Here is a 23,399-nt window from a genome sequence, read left to right as displayed (position 1 = left end):
TGGACAGCCAGAGAAATCTCAAAGGGCTGACTTTTAAGTGCCAGAGAGCCCTATCCTTTGACATGTAATTCATGTGACCCAGTTTCTCCTGTGTCCACCATGTGTCTGGGGAATCTAAATCTACAAAGAAGCAATGAATATAATAGTTAAGAAGGCCCTGGAGGTGGCCTGAATTTGAGTTCTAGCTCCTTGGTCCTTACTCTTCCTAGCTCGGTCCTCACTCTTCCTGAGCAAGTGATTTGGCCTCTCTGAACGTTAGGCTGTTCTAATGTAAAATTCGGTAACAGTATCTACTTCAGTATAATCATGAGGATGAGATGACTTAATTCAAATAAAGTAGGTAGAACAGCGCTCTTAGCATTCAATAATGTTAATGCTCTTAACATTCAGTAAATATTATATCTAATAATATACCTGCCCCAACTTTGACTGGGAAGGGGTTTATGCCCCTAAGGATACCAGGTCCCTCCCACTGACCTACTGAAGAAATTTTAGGCAACACCACCCCTTCCAAAATACTTTTATTAAAAAAAAAGTCATTACAAACAATCAAAAAAACAAAAACACCACAAAACCCGCTTTTCTTTTAAATAATGCGGCATGGAGCAGTTTGGTTTCCACCCTATTGCACGTGGTCCGGCCTGGTCATGAATCAGGAGGCTGCTGGGACTGGGGTCCTGCGAAGGAGGTGGGGTTCAGCCTGGGGGAGGAGGCCAGCCTCTCCCACTGCCTGGAGGTGCCATGAGGCAGAGGCTGGGTTTCCATAGCAACCAGGTAGGACTTCCCTGTCATCCTTTGACAGGCCCAGCTTATCTTCCCTGAGGCCCCAGTGGACACAAGGGGAGTCGGAACTAGAGGAAAAGGCAGAAGAAATGTGGAAGTGGGAAATCAGACTCCCGGAAACAGAGTCTCATTAAGGCATTTGGAACAGATAAATTAATTCAGGAAGACCCACCTTCACAGAAGGCTGTGATAACCAGACACACACACACATGCAAGACAATTTGTGGAATCCTGCAGTGGGAGGAGAGGAGGCCACTGCTTAGAGGCCCCATCAAAACACACACACACACACAGAATTGCATCCAGGGAGTCAGCCCACCAAGGCTGGGATGAGGAAGGAGCCCTCCCCCGCCCCCCATCAAAGTTTTAGGATCCCAGAATGATTTCCATGATGTGATCTAGTTCATTCCATTCCCAGGACCCTGGGGCGCAGAAAAGGTTGTGAGGAGGTTCTGGTGGGGCCATTGCAGGCTCCTTCTCCACTGTGGATGTGTCGATGTCCAGGAAGAAGTCATCCAGGCCTGAGTCCCCCAGGTACCGGGAGCTCAGAGCTTCTAAGAAGACTGGATCCGGCTGGGGAAGCACTTCATTCTGGGGGCTTGGGGGAGCTGCTGGATTCTGAAGTGGCTCGGTCTCATCCATGGAGGTCTCTAGCTCTCGGAGAATAGAGCCAATGGTCGCCGACAGGGAGAAGTCCTCCTCGCCCAGGAAGAGCGGCTCCGGGGGCAGGGCAGGTGCAGGAGTCAGGCAAAGCGCTGCTTGGAGCTGCTGGAGGGTGTTGTGGATGAGGACGTGCCTTCGAAGGCTGGGTGCTCGGGGGCCCAGGCTTCGCTGGACTTTGTCTAGGGAGATTCGGAGCAGGGCTTGCTGGTAGCTCCGCAGGCCTGCTGGACTCCAGTCCCACTTCTCATCCTCTTCTTCTTCCTCCAGATCTGAGTGCTTCCTCTTCAAGCCTCCTACCATGATGCCCTAGGGAGAGAAGAGGGGCAAATAAGACACAGCAGGGCTAATTCAAATCCCGAATCTCTAGTATGACTGTTGTTGATTTGTAATGATCCAAACGTCAGTTTCTGCATCTAAAAATAAAGATAGTATGAGCCCCACAAGGCTAAGAAGAAGAGTCAATGTACGTGATTAAGAAAATTAGATCTCAGGACTTCCCTGGTGGTCCAGTGGCTAAGACTTCACGTCCCCAATGTAGGGGGCCCAAGTTTGATCCCTGGTCAGGAAACTAGATCCCAATGCTGCAACTAAAAGTTTGCATGCCGCAAGGAAGACAGAAGATCCACATGCCTCAACCAAGAGCCAGTGCAGCCAAATAAACAGATAAAAATATTTAAAAAAACCAACAACATCCCACCAAAATCTGGACTTAAATATAGCTGGGTTTGAATCCCACTTACTTGCCCGTGTTGCCTCAGTGAGTTTAACTCCTTGAGACTCAAATTTCCTCATCTGCAAGATGAGGATCCTAACTCAAGTCCCCCTAAATCTTAAAGCTGTTCTTTCCACAATACTCTTTTCTTCAAGTGTGACATACAAGACAGGTGTTGAGCACAGAGATATGGCCTTGAAGCAGAGAATCCTGGGTTTGAATTCTGCTTTTCACACTGCTCAGCTGTGTGACCTTGGGAAGTAATGTAACATCACGCACTTTAATGAACGAGAGTTAACTGCTATTTATTTATGAAATATTTTTATTTGAGTGCCTACTACATTCCAGCCACCTGGAGCCCTGTTAAGGCACCTATCTGTGAAGACGCTTCTTTTACATGGAAGATGTTCATGCCCTCATCCTAACTGACTGGGACCGCGCCCAACGACAAGGTATGGGGCCTCGCTCATTCCCTCTGCCGAAGCCTTCAGGTTCCCCCTGGGCGAGTCCCACAGGAAAACTTGATAGAACTGACTCACGCCAAGCCCCGCCCCCACCAGTCCATCCAACCAGATCTCGGCCCTCTACAGGCCCCGCCCCCTCTACGGTTCCCCTTTCAGCATTCAGACACGCCCCAATCTGGCCCAGGGGCTTCTGGGAAATGTGGGCCAATAGCCACCAGGTACACGAACTGACGTTGAGCAAGCACTACAACGCCCGGAGGGCTCCGCACGCCGCAGGGACTAGCCTTCCCCGCCCTCCGCCGCCCCCCCCCGGGGCATGCGCACAAGGGCCCACGGTACATGGGGGAAGGGAACCCGGACGTCCAGCTGCCTGGCGATTGCCAAGCCACGCCCTTCGCTGCCTCCTGGGCTGCGGGTCTGAGCTCCACGCCCTGAACACCCCTCCCCCACTCCAGACTTTGGCTCTAAAACTGCTTTCACCCGGCCCTTCGGAACCGCAGAAGGTCCTGGATTCTTCACTCAGGCTGCTCTCGGGTCCAGAGACCCAGGTCCCCAGCACAACGCTCAAACACTTACAAATGCGCTCCGATTCACTCCGTTTGGGACACTAAGTATCTCAGTTAGGAGACCGTCTCCCGTCAACGTTCCTCTATTCTCCCGTCTTTCAAACGCTTCTCGACTTCATTTCCAGTCTCCCACTCTGACTTCCAAGACCCGACAGGGAGCTCTCCCCAGAACCCTCTCCGACACTGCGTCTGGGAGACCAAGAGTCCTTGCCCCTACTTCCCTCGCTTCTCCAAATGTCCAGGATCCCAGCCCAACCCCTCACACCTTTCCCTAAACACAAGAGCCCCGAATTCAACCCGTCCCAGAGACCCGAACTGTCCTAATTTTTAGTTTCCTACCCCAAAATTTCCTTCTCTAGTTTCCTCGCTTCTCCAAACACCCCATGTCCCAGCTTCAAACTTCCTCCACTTGAAGATTTTGCCCCCTACCCCCAAAACTCTGCCTTCCTTGCAAGGACCTCGAAACCCCGGTCCGTAAACCCTCTCTCCAACCCCTATTATCACCCTGAATCTGCGCCCCCTACTCTCGCTCATACCCCGCTTCTACAACTCTCGAGGGAGCGCCTCCACCTCCCTCAACTCAAGGCAGATCCCAAGCCAGGTAGCCACACCTCACCTCAGCGGCCAGGTTCGCAACAACCACCTCCGGGAACGCCCGCGGCTTAGCGATCCTCCAGTGTTGGGTAGGGGCCTCGTTCACCTCCCCGGGGCCTCTCAGCCTGGTCTCAGGCCCACCCAACTCCGCCCGGGAGCCGAGCTGCGAGTCACGATTGGCTGGAGTCCTGCCGGCCGCGGGGCGCGGATTGGCTGAGCGGGGCCACCCGCCTGTCGCCAGGAGACGCCCCACCCTCCCTCCCCTCCCTTGCTTCGCGGACCAATTAAAGGATTCCGACTAGCTGGTAGGGGCCACGTCTCTGCAGAGTGGAGGGCTCATCAACGCCCTTTCCTTTAACTTAGCTACTATCTTCACTCCAAGATTGTCATCTTTGCTCTCTGCGATCCCTTTATACCAGGCCAGGACGGCGACGCGAAGCAAGAACTGGCTAGCACTCCCCACTCCACCCCGTTTTCGGGGCGGGAGGGGCTGAACCTCTCGCTGAGGCCGCTCCCATTGGATTCAGAGGGCGGACGCAGCGGGGAGGAGGACGCACTGACGATCAGCCAATAGTTTGGCGCGGCTTAGGTTGCCTGGGCGATCGCAGCCCCGCCCCTCCCCTCCCTTGTCCTGCCCCCCACACTTTACCCCAAGCCTTCTTCTTATAAGGACTTCTCCGGTCTGTCTTTTGGTGATGCCTCATGCGTCTTCCTAATGCCCCGTCTTTCCGCTCTCAGGGTGGCACGTCTGCTGCTGGAGACTAGTGTATGGCTCCCCACTGTCATGGGGACAAAGTTCAATCTCATTTTTGTCTCAAAGCCCTTCAGGTCTGGCCAGATACAAACTTCTGGTTGCTCGCTAAAATCCTGCCACACCCTTTGACTTTCTGTATTTCTAAAATGGCTTCAAGTGCGCTCCACCACCGAGAACACAAGAGATTCTGTTTTCTTCCCTGCTTTATCCACAGTGCCTACAACAATCCCAGATACATAGCAAGTACTCAAAAATGGTAGGGGGAAAAAAGGCCTCTGGATCTTTAAACTCGCATCCCCATCCTGAAAACACACCCTCACTCCCCAGAACCCAAAATTCTCATCAGAAACTCATTCCAAAGGATTCCTTCTCTCAGAAGCCCCCCTTGAAGCTCCAGGATGGGTTGAGGCCCTATCTGGGCTCCCATGGTGTCCTGTGTTTCCCCCATCCCGGCTCTGACTCTTCTGTCCCGCCACTGCATCTTCGCCCTGGGCTGTCACTATCTAGACTGTGGACCCTCTGACGACACATACTAAGGTTATCTCAGGCTCCCACTGCTTGGGCCACAGCATCACCTCCCACAAGACTGGACACAAAGCAGGTACCCAGTGAAAGTTTGTAAAAATGCCCAGACAATGTGATTGAAAGAAATCAGAGAGCAGAAATAAAACAGTGCTAGTGCCGTGAAAGCCTGAACCAGCATTTTCCCACCCCTACGCGTTCTCACCAAGGGGAGAAGGCAGTTTTCTCCAGGCCACCCCTGGGAAGCAAGGTTTAAGTCTCCTCAGGCCAGTACTCATGGGCTGGAATTTGTTAACCAAGTTGTCCAGCTGTTTGCAGAAGCGCAGGATTGGAATGGATTGGGGGTGGGGTATGGACGCGAGAGAGATTTGGGAGTTAGGTGGGAAGAGGCTGGAGGTAGGCAGAGAGGAATGTCTTGCTCAGGCCTGGGAGAGGTGTCTCTGGGGAACAAAGTTTGGGGAGAGAAGATTCCAAAGAGGGACATGTTTAGGAAAGGGGAGGGGCAATTCTTCCCCTTCCTCCTCTCAAACTTGTCCCTCCAGGGTTCCCTTCACAGGGTGACACCACTAGAACCCCATCTCCAGGATATAACCCCAGGCTTCTTCCTAGATGCCCCCTTCCCCTCGCCAGAGAACTGTCCACTCAAGACTCTCTCCCACCCACTCTCCCTTCTCTACCTCTGGGCACCTGGGTTCGCCAGCCTCTGCTCTTTCATCCTCTGATCCATCTTCACACAGTTGCCAAGGGAAGCTTTATAAAATACAAATCTGACTGTGCCCCATCCCTGCATCTCCCCTGCTCCACCCCTTGCACAACACCTTAGACTGAAGTTTAGACTTTTTACAATGATTCTGAACAGTTTCGTGTCCTTGAACAGCCCCTCTTGGGGCTGATCTCTCTTCTCCTCCAAGCAAAAGTGAAAGTGTTTGTCACTCAGTGGTGTCCGACTCTTTGCGACCCCATGGACTGTAGCCCACCAGGCTCCTCTGTCCATGGGATTCTCCAGGCAATACTGGAGCGGTTGCCATTCCCTTCTCCAGGGGATCTTCCCAACCCAGGGATGGAACCTGGGTCTCCTGCACTGCAGGTGGATTCTTGATTGTCTGAGCCACCAGAGAAGCCCTCTCCTCCAAGCAAAATGTTATTAACTGTAGGGGATTGATTTGAGTTCTTCAAAGGCGCCGTGTGCCCTCCAGTCACCTGGCTCAAGTGGTATCTTCTGCCTAGAATGTCATAATGTCTTAGAATCTTCTCCTAGCTCATTCTCACTAAACCAGGTTTCAGGTGGGGCATCTGCTCTTCCATAGAACCCTGTCTGCACCTCAAGCTGGGTCCCTCAGTCCTCTGTGTTTCCTCCATCAGAGTTCTGGCCACTCTGTGTTGTCACTGTCGGGACAGGACTGTCTTCCCCCCTGGACTGTGAGATCTGTGAGGGCAGTGTCACCGCTAGGTCCACACAGTCACCACTGGGTCCCTGGCATAGAACCAAGAGAGGAAATGAATGAATGAATACTCAGAAAATCTCACAGAGGCAGACAGAGACACTGAGACACTCAGATCGATGTGGATCCTCTAGAGTAATCTGAAGCTCTTGGCTCTAGATTTATTGCCCCCTTCCTTTGTTCTCTGTTTCACAGGATGCTGTCCTCCCGGACAGGGCCAGAGCCCTATTCATACACATGGGAGGGGTAGGTGGCGTGCCCGTCGTACTCATCGGTGGTGAGGCACTGCAGCATGAAGTGGCCCAGGTCGTGTTTGGAGATGACCCTCGAGGGCCCTCGTCCATCCAGGGTCACTGTGTAGGCCCCAGTCAACGGGTGATCTCCTGCGAAGTAAAGACAGAGGGGCCAGATAAAGCAGATGACCGTTCCTCTCCCCCAACTCGTGATCACTCCAGTGACATCCCAGGGTGTCTACAGAGTGCCTAGCCCAGATGGTAGAAGATGGTATAAGAACTGGGCTTCCCTGGTGGTCCAGTGGTTCAGAATCTGTTTGTCAATGCAGGGGACTCGGGTTCAATCCCTGGTCTGGGAAGATCCCACACGTCTCAGAGCAACTAAGCCCACGGGCACAACTATGGAACCCGAAAGCCTAGAGCCCATGCTCCACAACAGGAGAAGCCACTGCAATGAGAAGCACAAGCATGGAAGAGTACCTCCCGCTTGCTGCAACTAGAGAAAGCCAGGTCACAGAAAGGAAGACCCAGAGCAGCCAAATAAATAAATTTAAAAAAAAAGGAAAGAAACATACACCGTCACCCATGTAGCATTCCTGCCAAAAATATTCAATCTGAGCCTGTAAGAAAACAATGACAGAAATCCAGAATGTGGAATATTTTTAAAGATATCTGGAACAACAAAATCCTACTATTTAGCACAGGGAACTACATTCAATGTCCTGGGATAAACCATAATAGAAAATAATATTAAAAAGAATGGATTCAAGAGGGAGGGGACATATGTACACCTATGGCTAATTCATGTTGATGTAGGGCAGAAATCAAACCAATATTATAAAGCAATTATCCTTTAATTAAAAATAAATTTAAAAATAAAAGAATGGATATATATGTAAAAAGAAAAGACACCTTGCCTGTTATGTTTCATGTTAAAAAATATTTTTTTAAAAAAAGGATATGGAGGATTGCTCCAGATCAAAGGTGACATGGCACCTAAACACAACACATGATCCTGGATTGGATCCTGATTTTGAGGGGAGGGAAAGGTTGGAAGACATTTTTTGGCAGTTGGATATGTCTGAGTACAGAGTGGATACTAAATGATGTGATAGAATGAATGTCAATTCCCTTAGTGCAATAACCGTACTGGGGTTTGTTTCCAAATACTTCTTCTTGGAAGATGTCTACCAAGAGGTTCTAGGAGTAGAGTGTGCCAATGTAGACACACACATTTAAAAAAATGTATGTATATACACTACATATATATTCACATAATCACACATATACATTGTGTACTAAGTCATTTAAGTCATGTCCAATTCTTTGCAGCCCCACGGATTGTAGCCCGCCAGGCTCCTCTGTCCATGGGATTCTCCAGGCAAGAATGCTGGAATGGGTTGCCATACCCTCTTTCAGGGGAATCTTCCCCACCCAAGGATCAAACTCATGTCTCTTTACATCTGCCTGCATTGGCATGTGTATTCTTTACCACTGGTGCCACTTGGGAAGCCGCTACATATGTATTCACATAAACACACATACACATTAGCTGCACACATACACATTAGCTGCACGCATACATGATAAACAGACAGATGGGGAAAAAAGCCAAAATGTTAACAAGTGAACCCAGATGAATGGTTTATGGGTAATTCTTAAACCTTGAATTTCTTTAACTTTCCTACAGGTTTCAAAGTTTTCAACCTCACACAAAAAAAGAACTAAAAAAACCCCCAAAAGTTTGTGTTAAATAATTTTTAGGCTTAATCTCTCCGAGTATTCGCTTTAAATCTGGGAGGTCAAGAAGTAATATGAGCTCTGTTTCGAGATGAGGAAACTGAGGCTCAGAGATCACAGGCCTGAAGTCTGCACAGCCCTGGGACTGGAGCTCTCCTCGGCTTCTCCACCATGCAGCCTCACCGCTGATTCACAGCTCGGGATTCTCATCCCAACTGGGTACCTGAACTGAACCTCAACATCGAAGCTTACTTGAACCTCTGGAGGGTGGTATACAAGCCTCCTCCTCCTCCAGGCAGAAGGCACAGGGCACAGAACTGCTCATCCAGCAGGCAGGCAAACAGGAAGGAGATAACAGTTCCCAATTCAGGCCTGGGCACTGCTGTTCCCTCATCCCAGAATGTCCTCCCATCCCCCAGGCACTCAGCTGATTCCCTCCCTCAGGGCATGAAGCTTGTCCTTAGAAAGCCTCTGCTCTAAGCAGCACCCCATTACTCTCTTCACTGAACTATTAACATGTGTTTCTTCATTCAGCATAGCACCACTCAACAATAATATGGATCATCTATCTTTCATTTGGGCTTCCCTGGTGGTTCAGATGGTAAAGAATCTGCTTGCAATGCAGGAGACCTGGGTTCAATCCCGGGGTTGAGAAGATCCCCTGAAGAAGGGAAGGGCTACCCACTCCAGTATTCTTGCCTGGAGAATTCCATGGACAGAGGAGCCTGGTGGGCTACAGTCCGTTGGGTTCCAAAGACTTGGACATGACTGAGTGACTAACACTTGCTCTTTCACATCTTTCTTTTGTCTCCCCCGCTAGAAACGTAAGCCTCATGAGATCAGAGACTATGTCAGTGATACTTGTTTTATTTTTTTGGCCTCATCACACAGCTTGTGGGATCTCTGTTCCCCAACCAGGGATCAAACTCTGGGCCCTGGGTAGTCAAAGCCAGTGAAAGCTTGGAGTCCTAACCACTGGACTCCCTGGGAATTCCCATCGGTACTTGTAATGGTGGCCAGTTGCACACCTTCTGTGCAAGAGACATTTGTAAATGAACGAATCTCTCCCTCTGACTTCGGGTCTCTCAATGTGAATTCCAGACCAGGGAGGGGTAAAGAGGGTGTGGTTTCCTCCACAGCACCACCTGGAGGCAAGGCATCTTCCCTGGTATTAGTTCATTCGACAAACATTTACTGAGCCCTTATTACAAACCAATGGCTCAGCAGAAAAGAATCCACCTTCAATGCCAGAAACAAAGGAGATGCGAGTTCGACCCCTGGGTTGGAAAGATCCCCTGGAGGAGAGCATGGCAACCCACTCCAGTATTCTTGACTGGAGAATCTCATGGACAGAGGAGACTGGCGGGCTACAGTCCATGGGGTCGCAAGAGTCGGACATGACTGAGCCAAGAGTAGGACAGGACTGAGCGACTGAGAACGCACATTGTTTTACAGTGTGTGTGCCAAGCCCTTTCTAGGCACTAGGAACACAGCAGTAATTAAAACAAGACAAAATCCGTGCCTTCAAACAAAGCTTCATACTTCACAATTCTAGTGAGGGAGACACACATTAAATAAGGTTAAAAAACAAGGGAATTCCCTGGTGGTCCAGGGTGACCACTTCGCACTTCCACTGCAGAGGGCAGGGGTTTGATCTCTGGTAGAGGCTCAAACAGTAAAGAATCTGCCTGCAATGCAGGAGACCTGGTTTTGATCCCTGGATCAGGAAGATCCCCCTGGAGAAGGGAATGGCAACCCACTCTAGCATTCCTGCCTGGAGAATTCCATGGACGGGGGAGCCTGGCAGGCTATAGTCCATGGGGTCGCAAAGAGTCAGACATGACTGAGCATTAACACTTTCTTTCACTTTCAGAGTAACTAAGATTCCACAAGACGGGTGGCGCGGCCAAATAAATACATTGGTTTTAAAAAGAAAGAACCGATGTGAAGCATAAGTCTCCTGAGGCAGCCTCCGTATAACTTCCTTCTAATAGAGTACAGTGGAAGAAGTCCTGAGAGATTGCAATTTCAACAAACCTAGACAGCATATTAAAAAGCAGAGACATCACTTTGTCAACAAAGCTGTATAGTCAAAGCTATGGTTTTACCAGTAGTCATATACAGATGTGAGAGCTGGACCATAAAGAAGGCAGAGCACCAAAGAACTGATTGATGCTTTTGAACTGTGGTGTTAGAGAAGACTCTTTAGAGTCTCTTGGACTGCAAGGAGATCAAACCAGTCAATCCTAAAGGAAATCAGCCCTGAATATTCACTAGAAGGACTGATGCTGAAGCTGAAGCTCCAATACTTCGGCCACCTGATGCCAAGAGCCGATTCATGGAAAAGACCCTGATGCTGGGAAAGATTGAAGACAGGAGGAGAAGGGGGCGACAGAGGATGAGATGGTTGGATGACATCACATGAGCTTGAGCAAATGAGTCTGAAGGACAGGGAAGCCTGGCGTGCTGCAGTCCATGGGGTCACAAAGAGTCGGACACGACTGAGCAACTGAACAACAACAGGGAAGGCCCAGCGAATGTCCCCAGAGGACTGGAGGGGGCAGACTTGTGTTGACCCTGCAGTTGGCTCTCTGTCCACTCACCTATATGTGGTGGCATCACAGCCACGTACTTCAGGCCCGACTGCTGCAGTACCTTGTGCATCCGGACGTGGTCATCGGTCACATCCTTCAGTCTTGGGGGCACCTTGGAAGGGTCCCACATTAGGAAGGCTGGGGGGACACAGGACAGGATCAGACAAGACTTGAGGACAGCCTGGCCAGGCCCATAGCCTGCAGGTCTCCTGCCAGAACATCTCCCTGCAGGGACTCATTACTGCTCTTCAGTTGTTCCAGGCTTCTCACCCCACCTGCTCCTGTCCACTGTTACCTCCTGCCTAGACCATGGCAGAGGCTCCTCCCTGTTCTCCTGACCCTACCTCTGCACATCTGGGACCCTACCCCAACCCCATCTCACTCAGGGGGAGAGCAGAGGGCCCCATCAGGGCCCCACTTGATCTGATTGCATCAGCCCCCTGGCCTCACCACCCAATACTCTCTCCTTCATTGGCTCTGTTGCAGCCATGCCCCTGCCTCACAGTCCCTTCCTCTCCTCACTCCCCTCTCATGTCATCTCCCTTCCCTAGGAGACAACAGGTGTGATGCAACAGAGGTGAGGAGTGTGGGCGATGGAGAAAGACAGCCTGGCTCCACACCCCAGCTCTGCCAGCTACAGGCTGTGTGATCTCAGGTAAGGTGATGGGCCTCTCTGTGCCTCCACTCCCTTAGCTATAGATGGGAGGCAGTAAGAATAGCTACAATTCACTGAGCACCTATGATGTGCACCATGAATGGAAGTACTATCAAAGGAATTTTGAGAAGATTAAGTGGCATTCATCTGTAAGGTGCGCAGATGGTGCCAAGCACACAGTAAGTGCTCAATAAACACTGCTGGCATTAACTGCTCCTATTACACACCCTGCAGCTTTTTTTTCATATTATTCAGGAAGGGCATCTCTTCGTAAATTGGGAGCTCTTTGAGAGTAAAGACCTGGCCCATGTATCCAAGGCTCTGTCACTTCCTCTTCCATGCTTTCCCTGATCCCTTCTTAGGCTGGGTCAGACACCTCCTCTGAACCCCCAGAGTCCTCTAGCCTTCCTCCATCCCAGCTCTGATCCCTTTCCCCATGCTCCCCCCAGGTCCTGGCCTTGATCCCTCCTCTGCCTCTGCCCCGCCTTTCATCCTGGCCCTGACTACTCTGGCCGGTCACAGTTTGATGATCACGCTGTTACCACTTCCCTTCTATTCATGAGACCCATGAGTGCAGGGCCCAGGTACCGTTCAGCAAGATTCAGATGCAGAATTGGTGCTCAATAAATGCACAGTAACTCGGAGTCGCTCCAACACCACCTTGTAGAAACCCCTGGGCTGCCTGTCTAGTACCCAGCTCCCGCTCTTCAGCCCCAACCCCTACGATCCTGCCACCCACCCGAGGTGCAGGCCACGACCTTGTCCACGCCATGAGCCTTCATGGCTGCCACAATGTTCTGGGCACCCTCGGACATCACTGTGGTAGGACCTTAGAGGAGACAGAGAGTGGCTGTCACTGGTGGGCGGCGGCGGTGGCAGGGGTGGCAGGGGAGGGGCTGGGGGTGGGGGCGGTGCTGGGGGCCGAGGTGCAGGGGTGGGCCGCGGGCAGAGGGGGGGCTCAGTACTGAGGTCATTGCGGGTGCCCAGCAGCACGACGACAGCGTCCTGCCCAGCCACAGTCTTGTCCACATCGGCCGGCTGCCGGACGTCGCCCACCACCACATGGGCCGGCTGGGGCCCCTCTGAGGGCAGCCTGGAGGGGTCCCGCACCAGCACCGTCACCTCATAGCCTGCAAAGAAGGGCAGAGAGGCAGGTCAGTCGGCTTGCAGGCTGGCACTCCTAGGCTCCAGGGGCTGGGTCCTGGAGGGTTCCATGAACCCCCAAATCCATCACCCAGGTCCCCTGTTCTGAGACCACGATCTTCAAACATTTTTGCTGGCATACTCACAGTTGATATACATACAGTTGATTGTTAAAATAGGGTGATACCTCCCTGCCAGTTCATAAATAATCTGCCCTGATGCTTTTCACTTCCTCTCAGCCCCTTGACTTCTCCACTCCCTCCCCACCCCCAGCAACTAAAGTGTTAATGCTCATCATCACACTGGTCTATGTCCCCCATCCATGGTCCTGGAGGAAGCTGAGGTACCACCAAGTATGTTGGGTTTGGTCCCCCAGGCATTACTTCTGAAGGGCTGGGTCCTGTCTTGCGTGTACGTGTGCGTGCTGTCATTAAGTCGTGTTCGACTCTTTGTGACCCCATGGACTGTAGCCCACCAGGCTCCTCTGTCCATGGGATTCCTCAGGCAATAATACTGGAGTGGGTTGCTATGCCCTCCTCCAGGGAATCTTCCCGACCTAGGGATCAAACCCGCATCTCTTACATCTCCTGCATTGGCAGGTAAGTTCTTTACAACTAGCTCTACCTGAGAAGCCCTGGGTCCTGTCTTAGTGGTCATTTATTTTGAATATTGCTTTGGCATGTCACCTCCCAAAAGAATTTTGGATAACTCTGTGTCCCTTGGCCCCACCATCACACACACATATGCTCCTTTTTAAAGTTTACAACCAACAGGGACTTCCCTGGTGGTCCAGTGGCTAAGACTCTGTGCTCCCACTGCAGGCACCTGGGTTCAGTTCCTGGTTGAGGAACTAGATCCCACACGAGGCAACTAAGAGTTCACATGCCCCAACTAAGACCTGGTACAATCAAGTAAACAAATAAGTATTTTTTCAAAAAAAGAATCAAGTTTACCAGCAACATATTTCTTTCTTTGTTTTAGACAATGGCAAAATATATTAATGTTTTATGCATATTGCAAACAAAACAAAACAAAACACAGTAGTTGTAGTCTCTGTCATGGACTGAGTGCTTGTGTCATATGCTGAATTCACATGCTGAAGCCCTAACTCCCAATGGGATGGTATTTGGAGATGCAGCCTAGGTTTAGATGAGGTCATGAAGGTAGAGAGTACGGTCCCCATAATGAGATTAGTGTCCTTCTAAGAAGAGGAAGGGGCTTCCTTTGTGGCTCAGTGGTAAAGAATCTGCCTGCAATGCAGGAGCCACAGGTTCGATCCCTGGGTCGGAAAGATCCCCTGGAGGAGGGCATGGCAACCCCCTCCAGTATTCTCGCCTGAAGAATCCCATGGACAGAGGAGCCTGGCAAGCTGCAGTCCATGGGGTTGCACAGAGTCAGAGATGACTGAAGCAACTTAGCATGCTTGCACGCAAGAAGAGGAAGACCAAGGTACTCTCTCTCTACAGTGTGAGGGCATAGCATGAAGGCAGCCATCTGCCAGCTAGGAAGCAGGCTCTCACTAGAAACCAAGCCAGTTGGTACCTTGATCCTGACCTTCCCAGTCTCTGAAACTGTGAGAAATGAGTGTTGATTAAGCCACTTGGTCTGTGGTATTTTTGTTATAGCAGCCTGAGCTGGAGCTGATTAACACAGCCTCTAAACAGCATTCTCATGAAAAATGAACCAGAGCTCCTTGAAGAAATGGCTGCTTGCTGGGCCGGGGCAGGAAGAGGACAAGAAGAGCCTGGAACATCTTGTACCACAAGCTATGTGATGTTTAAAGAATGATGAAGTGAGGTCAAGAGGACACAGAAGCCACTTGAAGGGGTTCTAGGGACAAATCAGGGGCAATTTGATTTGTCCCAAAGAATATGGATGGCAAAGAATGGAAGCACATCAAATATATAAAAATATGTGAATTCATAATGATACCTAAGAAACGTCATTAGTCATCACTGGTACCTATCAGAGGATTAATCTATTGTTCTGAAAATGATAAAGGAAAAGCAAAACAACAAAATTGTCCCTTGTATCAGTTTCCTAGATACTTGTCATCATATATTTAAAAAACAAATAATTAAAAATCTGTATACTCTGGGGCAATGATGATAATAATGATACTTAGTGGCTTCCCTGGTGGCTCAGTGGTAAAGAATCCGCCTGCTAATGCAGGAGACATGGCTTTGATCCCTGATCCGGGAAGATCCCACATGCTCTGAAGCAGCCAAGCCCACGTGCCACAACTGTTGAGCCTGTGCTCTAGAGCCAGGGAGCCACAACTACTGAGCCCCCGTGCCACAGTGACTGAAGCCTTCGAGCTCTAGAGCCTGTTCTCTGCAACAAGAGAAGCCACCTCAATGAGAAGCCCATTCACAGCAACTAGAGAGTAGCCCCCTCCTGCCACAATGAGAGGGGAAAAAAAAGTCAGAGCAACAGAGATCCAGTGCAGTTCAAAATAAATAAAATTAAAAAATAAAGATACATAATATTTATAGAGCACTCACTATATGCCAGGTGCTAAGTACTTTACATTTATTAGCTTATCTAATTGTCAAAGCAACCTGGATTTTGAATCCTATTTGTCCCTACCACTAGCTAGCTGTGTGACACTGGGCAGGCCACTTAACCTGCCTGGCCTTAGAGCCTTCATTTGTAAAATGACACCAATAATAGTCTCTGCCTTATAGGGTTGGTGTAGGTTTAAATAGTATTCCTTAAAGTTTAAAGTGGTTGGTTGATTTTTGACAAGGGTGCCAAGACAATTAATTCAATGGGAAAAGAAGAGTCTTTTCAACAAATGGTGCAGGGACAACTGGATATCCATATGTCAAAGAATAAAGTTGGATACCTACCTCACATCATATATGAAAATTAACTCAAAATTATCAAAGACCTAAATGTAGGAGCTAAAACTGCAGTCCATGGGGTCGCGAAGAGTCAGACACGACTGAGCGACTGAATTGAACTGAACTGAAAACTATAAAAATCCTAGAAGGAAAGTGGAGTCGCTCAGTCGTGTCGGACTCTGCGACCCCATGAACTGTAGCCCACCAGGCTCCTCCATCCATGGAATTTTCTAGGCAAGAGTACTGGAGTGGGTTTCCTTTTCCTAGAAGGAAACGTAAGCATAAATCTTTGTGCCATTCAATTAGGCAGTGGTTTCCTAGCAGTGACAGCAAAAGCACAAGCGACAAAAGGGAAAACAGATTCACTGGACATCATCAAAATGAAAAACAAACATTGGTGAAAAAATGAAAAATGAAATGAAAACAAAAAGCTTCCAAGGACACTATCAAGAAAGTGAAAAGACAACCCACAGAATGGGAGAAAACTCTTGCAAATCATATATCTGATGAGAGACTTGTATTTAGAATATATAAAGAACTCTTACAACTTGATAGTAAAAGATGAATATTAAAAACTGAGCAAAAGATCTGAACAGACATTTCTCCAAAGAAGATAGACAGATGGCCAATAAACGTATGAAAAGATACTCAATATCATTAACCATCAGAGAAATACAAATCAAAACCATCGTGAGATACTATTTCATACCCACTAGGAGGACTATAATCAAAAAGACACAATGAATGTGGGTGCGCCTGTAGGGAAACTGGAACTGCTGATGATGCTGAATGATGCAGTTGCTTTGGAAGACAATCTGGCAGTTCCCCAGGTTAAAAGTATTGTTACCCCTGTGATCAGTTGTGTCCGACTCTTTGGGACCCCATAGACTGTAGCCCACCAGGCTCCTCTGTCCATGGGTTTTCCAGATAAGAATACTGAAGTGGGTTGCCATTCCCTTTTCCAGGGGATCTTCCCAACCCAGGGACAGAACCCACATCCCCTGCGTCTCACGCACTGGCAGATGGATTCTTCACCACTATACCACCTGGGAAGCCATTGTTACCCCAAAGACCTGGCAATTCAACTCCTAGGTATATGCCAAGAGAAATGAAAACATATGTTCACACGAAACCTGTACATGAATGTTTATAAGGCATGACTTGTCATAGCCCCAAAGTGGAAAAAACCCAAATTCCCATCAACTGAATGGATAAATAAAAGTGGTACAGGGAGGAACTTCTCTGGTGGTCCAGTGGCTAAGACTCTGTGATCCCAATGCAAGGGGCCTGGGTTTGATTTTAGTGAGGGAATTAGATCCCACATGCCTCAGCTAAGACCCAGCACAGCCAAATAAATAAATAAAATTAAAAAAAAAAAAGTGGTATAGGGACTTCCTTGGCAGTCCAGTGGTTAAGACTTCACACTTCCAGCCCAGGGGGTGCAGGTCTGATCCCTGGTCAGGGAACTAGGATCCCACATGCCACACGGCACAGCCAAAAAGTAAAAAAGAAAGAAAGAAAAGTGGTATAGGCAAATAACGTAATGGTGCTGTGCTGGGCTTAGTCGCTCAGTCATGTCTGACTCTTTGCGACCCCATGGACTGTAGCCCACCAGAATCCTTTGTCCATGGGGATTCTCCAGGCAAGAAAACTGGAGTGGGTTGCCATGCATGCCCTCCTCCAGGGGATCTTTCCCACCCAGGGATCTAACCTTGGTCTCCCACATTGCAGGTGGATTCTTTACCCTCTGAGCCACCAGGGAAGCCCATGAATACTGGTGTGGGTGGCCTATCCCTTCTCCAGGAGATCTTCCCAACCCAGGAATTGAACCAGGGTCTCCTGCATTGCAGGTGTATTCTTTATCATCTAAGCTACCAAGGAAGCCCAACACAATGGTATTCAACAATAAAAAGAAATGACACATATGCTACAATATAGATGAACTTTGAATTCCTTCTGCTAAGTGAAAGAAGCCAGTCATAAAGAGTCACATGATGTATGTGTCCATTTATAAGAAAGGTCCAGAACAGGCAAATCCATATAAACAAAAAGTAGATGAATGATTGCCTAGGGCTGGGAAAGCAGCTGAGCAGGAAAATGGGGAGTGACTTCTAGAGGTTTCTTTTTGTCGTGATGAAATGTTCTAAATTGATTGTGATGATGTTTGCATGAGTCTGTGAATATGCTAAAACCCACTGAATTACATACTTTAAATGGGTGAATGGTATGGTATGTGAATGATAACTTAAAGTTGCTATTGAAAAGATGCAAAATGAATGAAAATAAAAACAAATGAAAAGCTTAGAGGAGTGTCTGGCACGGAAAAGAGGGCTCTATGGGTGTTGGCTGTAACCAGGCCATTTCATCATCTCACAATTGTATTTCCTGGCCTGGTCTACTCCTCCCTGGACTCCTGGCCTGTCTCAACCCTTCCAACCCACACTGCATGTGGTAGCCAGATAGAGCTTTCCACAGTTATATCAAAGTGCCCCAGGACTTCCCTGGGGGTCCAGTAGCTGAGACTCCATACTCCCAGGGCAAGGGGCCCAGGTTTGATCCCTGTCCAGGGAATTAGATCCCACATGCTGCACCAAAAGATCCTGCCTGTTGCAATTAAGACTTGGCACAGCCAACATAAATTAATTAATTAATTAAAAAAAACACCCCCAAAAACAAAGTGCCCTTGGCTCGGATCCACCCCCCCACCCCTGCCCCAGTGCCTTAAGATAGTCATGCTCCTTATGATACCCTTCAAGCCTCCCCTCTACAGGCCCCCTCCATGTGGCCTCTCCTCTCCAGACTGTGCTGGAGCCAAAGCCCTCTTCACTCACTGCGCTTCTTTCAGTTCTGCAAACACATCATGCTGTCTCCTGCCTCCTGGCCTTCACACATGCTCCTCTGCCTGGAGCACCCTTACCCTCTTTCTCCAGCCAATTGTGCTTCCTCTGTCATGGCCCTACTTATGCTGACCAACCAACTTCCCTGTGGGTGCAGGGGCTGTGACATACTCAACATCATCTCCTGGATTTATTATTATTTTTAATGGCCCTGCCACGTAACATGTGGGATCTTAGTTCCCTGACCAGGAATCGAACTTGTGCCCTTGGCAGTGGAAGTGCGGAGTCTTAACCAGTGGATCATCAGGGAAGTCCCTCCCCTGACTTTTGTATCAACACAAAAGCACAAGCTATACTGTCCCAGGGACCTGAGTTTGGACTCCAGCTCCACCTTTCCTTTTTTTTTTTTTTTTTGACTGCACCGCATGGCCTACAGGATTTTAGTTCCCTGACCAGGGGGAACCTCAAGCCACTCGCAGTAGAAGCTCAGAGTTTTAACCACTGGACTCCCAGGGCATTCCTCGGCTCCACCTCTTACTGGCAGAGGAACCTCAGAAAACACCTTCCTTGATTGGTCCTCAGTCCCTTCTCTAAAGTGAAGATCGGGGCTCTCCTGGTGGCTCAGTGGTAAAGAATCCGACTGCTAATGCAGGAGACACGGGTTCGATCCCTGGTCTGGGAAGACCCCACATGCCTCAGAGCTGCTAAGGCCTCGAGCCACAACTGTTGTGCCTGTGCTCTAGAGCCCGGGAGCCCCAACTACTGAGTCCAAGTGTCGCAGCTACTGAAGCCAGAGCGCCCTAGAGCCTGTGCTCCACAACAAGAGAAGCCACCGCAATGAGAAGCGCATGCCCTGCAACTAGAGAGTAGCCCCTGCTGGCCGCAATTAGAGAAAGCAGCGATGAGGACCCAGTGCAGCCAAAAATAAATAAATACTTTTAAAAATAAAAACTAAAATGAAGATGATAGTCTCTAGCATGCCCATCCTGTGTGACCATCTTTCATATGGAATGCTGGCCTCAGACACGTTGGGGAGCAATGGAGGCTTTCAGGGTGTCAGCGTAGTCACTGGGTAACTACTACCATGTTAGTAAAACGAACCCTAGTAAATTGTGGGCATTTTGGAGGAGAAACATTCTCACCAACATGAGAGCTCTGACACAGGCCCAACACGAGAGTGCCCATCAGCGGGACATTATTGGTAGTCGCGCTAGTGCCAAGTCGCTTCAGTCGTATCGGACTCTTTGTGACCCAATGGACCGCAGTCTGCCAGGCTCCTCTGTCCATGGATTCTCTAGGCAAGAATACTGAAGTGGGTTGCCATGCCCTCCTCCAGTGGATCTTCCCAACCCAGGGATCGACCCCTGCATTAGCAAGTGGGTTCTTTATCACTAGAGCCACCTGGGAAGCCTTACTGGTGATTAGAGACATTTACCGAGAGCCTCCTAGAGAATTCCCTGGTGGTCCAGTGGTTAGGACTGCATGCTCTCACTGCTGAAGGCACAGGTTCAACCTCTGGTTGGGGAACTAAGATCCCACAAGCTGCAGGGCCCAGCCAAAAAAAAAAAAAAAAGCCTCATATGTGCCAAGTGCTAAGATCTTTCCACTGGTGAGTGACTTAAAAAAAAATTTTTTTAACACAACCCACATTTAAATTTAAATAGTCACAAGTGGCTAATGGCTACAATGTCAAACTATAGTTTTAGAATTCAGATTTTGCCCTTTACAAAGAACACAAGCATTTGTAAGGTTATTTCCAAACTTAAAAAAATTTTTTTTTCTTCCATTTTGTTTAAAACAAATCTCTTACTTTATCTTTTTTCCATTAAATTTTATTTTGAAATAAGTGCAGACCCATAGGAAAATTGCAAGACCTAGATTCTCATATTTGCTTTATCTTTCTCTCTGTGTGTATACACAACACATACATGTAACATGTATAATTATATGTATATGTATAAAGTTTTTTCCTAACTATGTGAGAGTAAGTTGTAGAAATCATGCCCCTTTTAAGCTTTTTTGATCTCAGCCCTCCATTCAAAGTAGATTTCACTGTCTAACCCCATATATACAAACTTGTACATGTATAACTGAGACAATAGTTTCATAAAACCAGTATTTAACATGTGATCCATTCCGACACTGTTACGATCCATTAAATATATTTCAGAACTCTCTATGACCTGCAGTTTGAAAACGGCCCCCAGGCTGCAACAACCTCACAAAGTGTTATATGCCCATTTTGAGGCTGGGGAAAGTAAGGCAAGTTTAGGTAACTGGGCCAGGATCACACAGCTATAATCTATATTCACTCAGCCAAGGAGTATCTATTGAGCACCAGCTGTATGCTGGACGGGCTTCCCAGGTGGCTCAGGGATAAAGAATCTGCTTGCTAATGCAGGAGATGTGGGTTCAATCCCTGGGTAGGGAAGATCCCCTGGAGAAGGAAATAGCAACCACTCAAGTATTCTCACCTGGGAAATCCCATGGACGGAGTAGCCTGGCGGACTGCAGTCCATGGGGTCGCAAAGTCAGACACGACTGAGCGACTAAGCACAGCACACCACATGAGCACCAGAGTCTGTGCCTTCAGGACTCAGTCCTACAGAACCACTGAGGTCAATAAAAGCCTAGTTCATTCAAGCCCTTCCTTCTTCTGACAGGGACAGGGAGGCTCAGGCGCACTGTGGCTCTGAAGAGACCTGCTAGAGCCACTGTAAGAAGGCAAGGACTCCCCTAGGCCTCAGGTACAGCCCATACTTCCAGGTGCAGTTCCAGCTGTGACCAGCAGGGAGGCTAAGTGAAATTTTATAGAATCCAAGATTAAGAGAAAGGTAGTAATCTGGCAATCCAAAACTCACAGTGACTCAGCATCTCTCAAGTTCTCCCTCTTACTTCCTCCCAGAGAAATGTTTATCAGCAAATTTGTTTCTCCTGTCCCCACAAGTCAACATCCTCACTAGGTCTTCCCTAGGGAGGCGGAGAGAAGTGGGGCTAAGGGAGAACTTTGAGTCACAATCCCTCCCAGGGAAAGTTGGGCTAGGAGGCAGCTGAGAGTGGGATCCTGGTGGCCTTCACCCTTTGGGGGCACCCAGATAGTCAATATCTTCAGAGTCACTCAGGCCAGCAAGGGTGGGGCCTTATATCTGGACAGGCCAGACTCTGCTGGGGGTTGGTGAAGTTGGGATGGTGGGGGCTGGGTGCTGCTGCATGATACTTATCCCCTTTCCTGCCCCCTTTCCTGGGGGCAACTCTGAATTTTCAGCCCTCATTGACTTTCCTGGGACCTGTGTCCCCAAGTCTTCACCCTTGTCTCCAGGATCTTCTTTCCATTAGGCACTCATAGAAACCCACTCCTCAGTTTTTCGATTTTAAAATCCTTGGCGCTCAAACCAAGTGCTGGTGGGCTCTCAGCGGTTAAGAGCAAGTGCCAGGTAATAAATTCCAGCACTGCCCCTTTCCAGTTATGTGACTGGGCAAGTCACTCAGGGAGACTCGATTTTCTCTCATTTGTCAGGTGAGGTGATACTAGTTCCCACCTCACATGAGTGCTATGAGGATTCAACACAAATGGCTAGAGGGCAGTGCCGGGAAGATGCCTCATGCCTGGCTTAGTGAAGCCCTTGCTGGGTGTGCAACCACCCACCACCATCACCAGCACCACTACCGCCAGCACACCAACTGCCTTTCATAAGAGCATTGGATGTAAACCTGTCACTACAGTCCCCCAGCCTCCCAGGGCCATTTCGTTTCCCTTGGGACTCAGATAAAATTGGACTTCATAGCGTCCCCCATTTCTGCCCCCGTGGCCACCAGCTTTGCCCTCTAGGTCCTCGCACACCAAGGCACGATGTCTCCAACTTCCCTGGGCCCAATCCCACGATGCCTAAAGTTCTAGCTGTGCACCCCGCGACATTCCCTGCCCGTCCCAGCTCATGCCTGCTTGCACCGCCTGCGCCAGCGTGGTGAGCCCGGTCTTGCCAGTGGCGCCGAAAAGGGCAATCTTCTTCACGACCATGCTGCGGAATCGTGGGGGCGCGAGGCCGTGGAGTCGCAGGATACGCGGGAAACCGACTGGCTGTTGGTTCGCCCTCGCGTCCTTTCCTAGAGGGAGGGACGAGGCGGGGCCGCCCAGAGGGCCACCCCCTCAGCCCGCCTCCAGTCCCACAGTTCGTTCGAGGGGTGGGGCCAAAGGCCACGCCTCTAGCTAAGGACAGAGTGGGCGGAGCTGGAGTCAGCGCTCCTGAGGCCCAGCACCGCCCCCTCGGCCCGCCACTCAGCCTGGAAGGCGTGTCTGGCGGTCCGCGAAGGTGGACGCCTAGCATCGCCTCCGCGCTGTAGCCTCCCGGGGTGGGGCGGGGCGAGAGAGCGCCTCGCCCACAGTTCTCTCCTTCACGCCTCCTTTCTCCTGTCCGTGAGTCTGATCTGGGGCTCACATAACGCCCCACGGCTTCCCCAAGGCTACAAGGGGAGAAAGTGAGGCAGGACAGTGTGGGTACGTGAGGGTGACACTGTGTAGCTGTGTGTCTGTGTGCCCGTGTTGACCCTGTGTGACTCTGCGAATAACCCCAAGGGAGAGCATGATTGTGGAAGACACTTGTGCCCTCTGTGTAAAACACCGTATTATAGTGTGAGACTATGTGTGACACCACGTGTGGAAGGCACTGATGCTCTTCCTCTGTGACCTTGTGGTGACATCGGTGGATAGTGTGACCATTTGTGATACTATATGCATCCATTACGCTGGGGGATATGGTGTGAGTGTTGGATATGTGTGAGTTGTGATATACCAGAGTGTGTGACCCTTCGTGTGTGACTCTGTGACATCATTTGAGCGTGGCTGTGGCTGAT

At 49.5% G+C, this 23,399-nt stretch overlaps 2 protein-coding genes across 2 annotated transcripts; both read right to left on the bottom strand.

Moving 5' to 3' along the window:
- Positions 1–504: 504 nt before the first annotated feature.
- SERTAD3 (SERTA domain containing 3) lies at positions 505–3,902 on the bottom strand. The gene is made up of 2 exons (XM_081516304.1): positions 3,805–3,902; positions 505–1,752 (listed from the first exon to the last, which is right to left on the bottom strand). Exon 2 carries the CDS (start codon positions 1,744–1,746, stop codon positions 1,150–1,152), a length of 597 nt encoding a protein of 198 aa, XP_081372430.1. The 5' UTR covers positions 1,747–1,752; positions 3,805–3,902; the 3' UTR covers positions 505–1,149.
- Positions 3,903–6,616: 2,714 nt separating this feature from the next.
- BLVRB (biliverdin reductase B) lies at positions 6,617–22,658 on the bottom strand. Its single transcript, XM_081516303.1, has 5 exons — positions 22,488–22,658; positions 12,688–12,852; positions 12,462–12,551; positions 11,077–11,205; positions 6,617–6,883 (listed from the first exon to the last, which is right to left on the bottom strand). The coding sequence occupies exons 1-5, from the start codon at positions 22,564–22,566 to the stop codon at positions 6,726–6,728; spliced, it is 621 nt and encodes a 206-aa protein (XP_081372429.1). The 5' UTR covers positions 22,567–22,658; the 3' UTR covers positions 6,617–6,725.
- Between the last annotated feature and the right edge of the window lie 741 nt (positions 22,659–23,399).

The sequence above is a fragment of the Giraffa tippelskirchi genome, chromosome 7, assembly GCF_054371585.1.
Source record: "Giraffa tippelskirchi isolate mGirTip1 chromosome 7, T2T-mGirTip1v1.2.pri, whole genome shotgun sequence".
NCBI lineage: Eukaryota > Metazoa > Chordata > Mammalia > Artiodactyla > Giraffidae > Giraffa > Giraffa tippelskirchi.
Note: the sequence above shows the minus strand (reverse complement) of the source record. Positions and strands in the feature narration are given on the sequence as shown.

Excerpts from the sequence above, each read along its gene's own strand:
- SERTAD3 (XM_081516304.1), bottom strand. The coding sequence starts at position 1,746 with ATGGTAGGAGGCTTGAAGAGGAAGCACTCAGATCTGGAGGAAGAAGAA.
- BLVRB (XM_081516303.1), bottom strand. The coding sequence starts at position 22,566 with ATGGTCGTGAAGAAGATTGCCCTTTTCGGCGCCACTGGCAAGACCGGG. Across the intron at positions 12,552-12,687 it reads GGGCACCCGCAATGACCTCA|GTCCTACCACAGTGATGTCC; the intron begins GTACTGAGCCCC and ends GTCTCCTCTAAG. Across the intron at positions 11,206-12,461 it reads GGTCGTGGCCTGCACCTCGG|CCTTCCTAATGTGGGACCCT; the intron begins GTGGGTGGCAGG and ends GTGTCCCCCCAG.